This window comes from Lucilia cuprina, chromosome 2 (assembly GCF_022045245.1).
Source record: "Lucilia cuprina isolate Lc7/37 chromosome 2, ASM2204524v1, whole genome shotgun sequence".
Taxonomy (NCBI): Eukaryota; Metazoa; Arthropoda; class Insecta; order Diptera; family Calliphoridae; genus Lucilia; species Lucilia cuprina.
In genome coordinates, this window is record NC_060950.1 from 39,642,984 (window position 1) to 39,644,199 (window position 1,216).

At 27.6% G+C, this 1,216-nt stretch overlaps 1 protein-coding gene across 1 annotated transcript in view; it reads right to left on the reverse strand.

Moving 5' to 3' along the window:
• Window positions 1-1,210, reverse strand: part of LOC124421441 — a 17,290-nt gene extending 16,080 nt beyond the window's left edge. Inside the window, exon 1 of the mRNA XM_046956661.1 lies at window positions 2-1,210. Within this exon, the coding sequence (XP_046812617.1) occupies window positions 42-758 (717 nt within the window). The 5' untranslated portion in view covers window positions 759-1,210 and the 3' untranslated portion in view covers window positions 2-41. The remainder of the gene's footprint in view (window position 1) is intronic.
• Window positions 1,211-1,216: the final 6 nt, after the last annotated feature.

Below are 1,216 nucleotides of genomic sequence, written 5' to 3' on the forward strand. Positions count from 1 at the left end.
AAAAATAATAAAGAATATAAGATCTAATTGGTAATATATAATTAATTTTGTTGAGCATCTTCCCTAAATTCCTCATAGCACTCCCAAAATGAAAAGTATTTATTTGATCCATCAGGCATTACAATTTTTACTTTAGGAATATTATTATGTAGTAGTTGGAATTTTGATATTTTATTAGTCCTCTTCAATTTACGACAAAAGTACGATAATTTTCGTTCAATGGGCGTAAGGTTGTCATTAAGATAAACCCTAGAATTTATATCACAAATATTCGGCTTTTGTTTACGATTAACATTTTGACCATTGCTATCATTTTCAGTACTCTCTTGTACGTCCATACTTTTATCATTCTCGTTGCATAATTCATTGTTGTCATCGTTTTTAACAAAATCAGATAATTTCAGTTTTCCATATTTAAAATATTTTTCCATAAGCAAATCCTTTTTCTTTACTGAATTAAACTTTATTAAAATTTTTCCTTTTTTGTTAATAAAGCAACATTGTTGGATATCATTATCAGATATAGTTACGTCTAAGAACTCTCCAAGGCTTTTTATTGTCTCCATAATATTATTTGAATGAGACATACCTGTGGCAATAATGTCACATCTATTTAATCTTTTGTGGAGTACATTATTATCAATTTCAAGTTGTGAGACTTTAGATTCTGTAGCTTTATTGTTTTTGTGACAAAAGTCTATGTCACTTCTGAGTTCAGATATCTTTAGTGAAAATGTAGCATTCATTTGTTCCAGCATGTTTTTAAAATTTTTATTTATTTCCTCAAACCCAGATTTAACTTCCTTACGTATAGCTTTTATTTAATTTTTACTGTTTATGGAAGAAGATACATCGTCATCATCTTGGCAATTTCCACAAAAGAATCCAAGTTTACTGTTGTTCTTAATTAGTTTCATTTCGTCTTTATTGACATTTGCACATTTGAGATGGCACCAACTATCACACATTGTACATTGGATAGCACCACTTTTCTTAGATATATTAATATTACACCCGGTGCAAATACATAATTGGTCAACAGACATTTTGATATTTAATATATGTGTATAATGACACTTGAATAAATAATAAGCCGGAATAAATATTGAGGTTATATGCAGGGCATTGAAGAGATATTTATAATATCATGTTTTATTGTTAAATTTAGTAAAACTTCAAAATATATTTGTTTGTTCACAGTATAGAACTATTAATT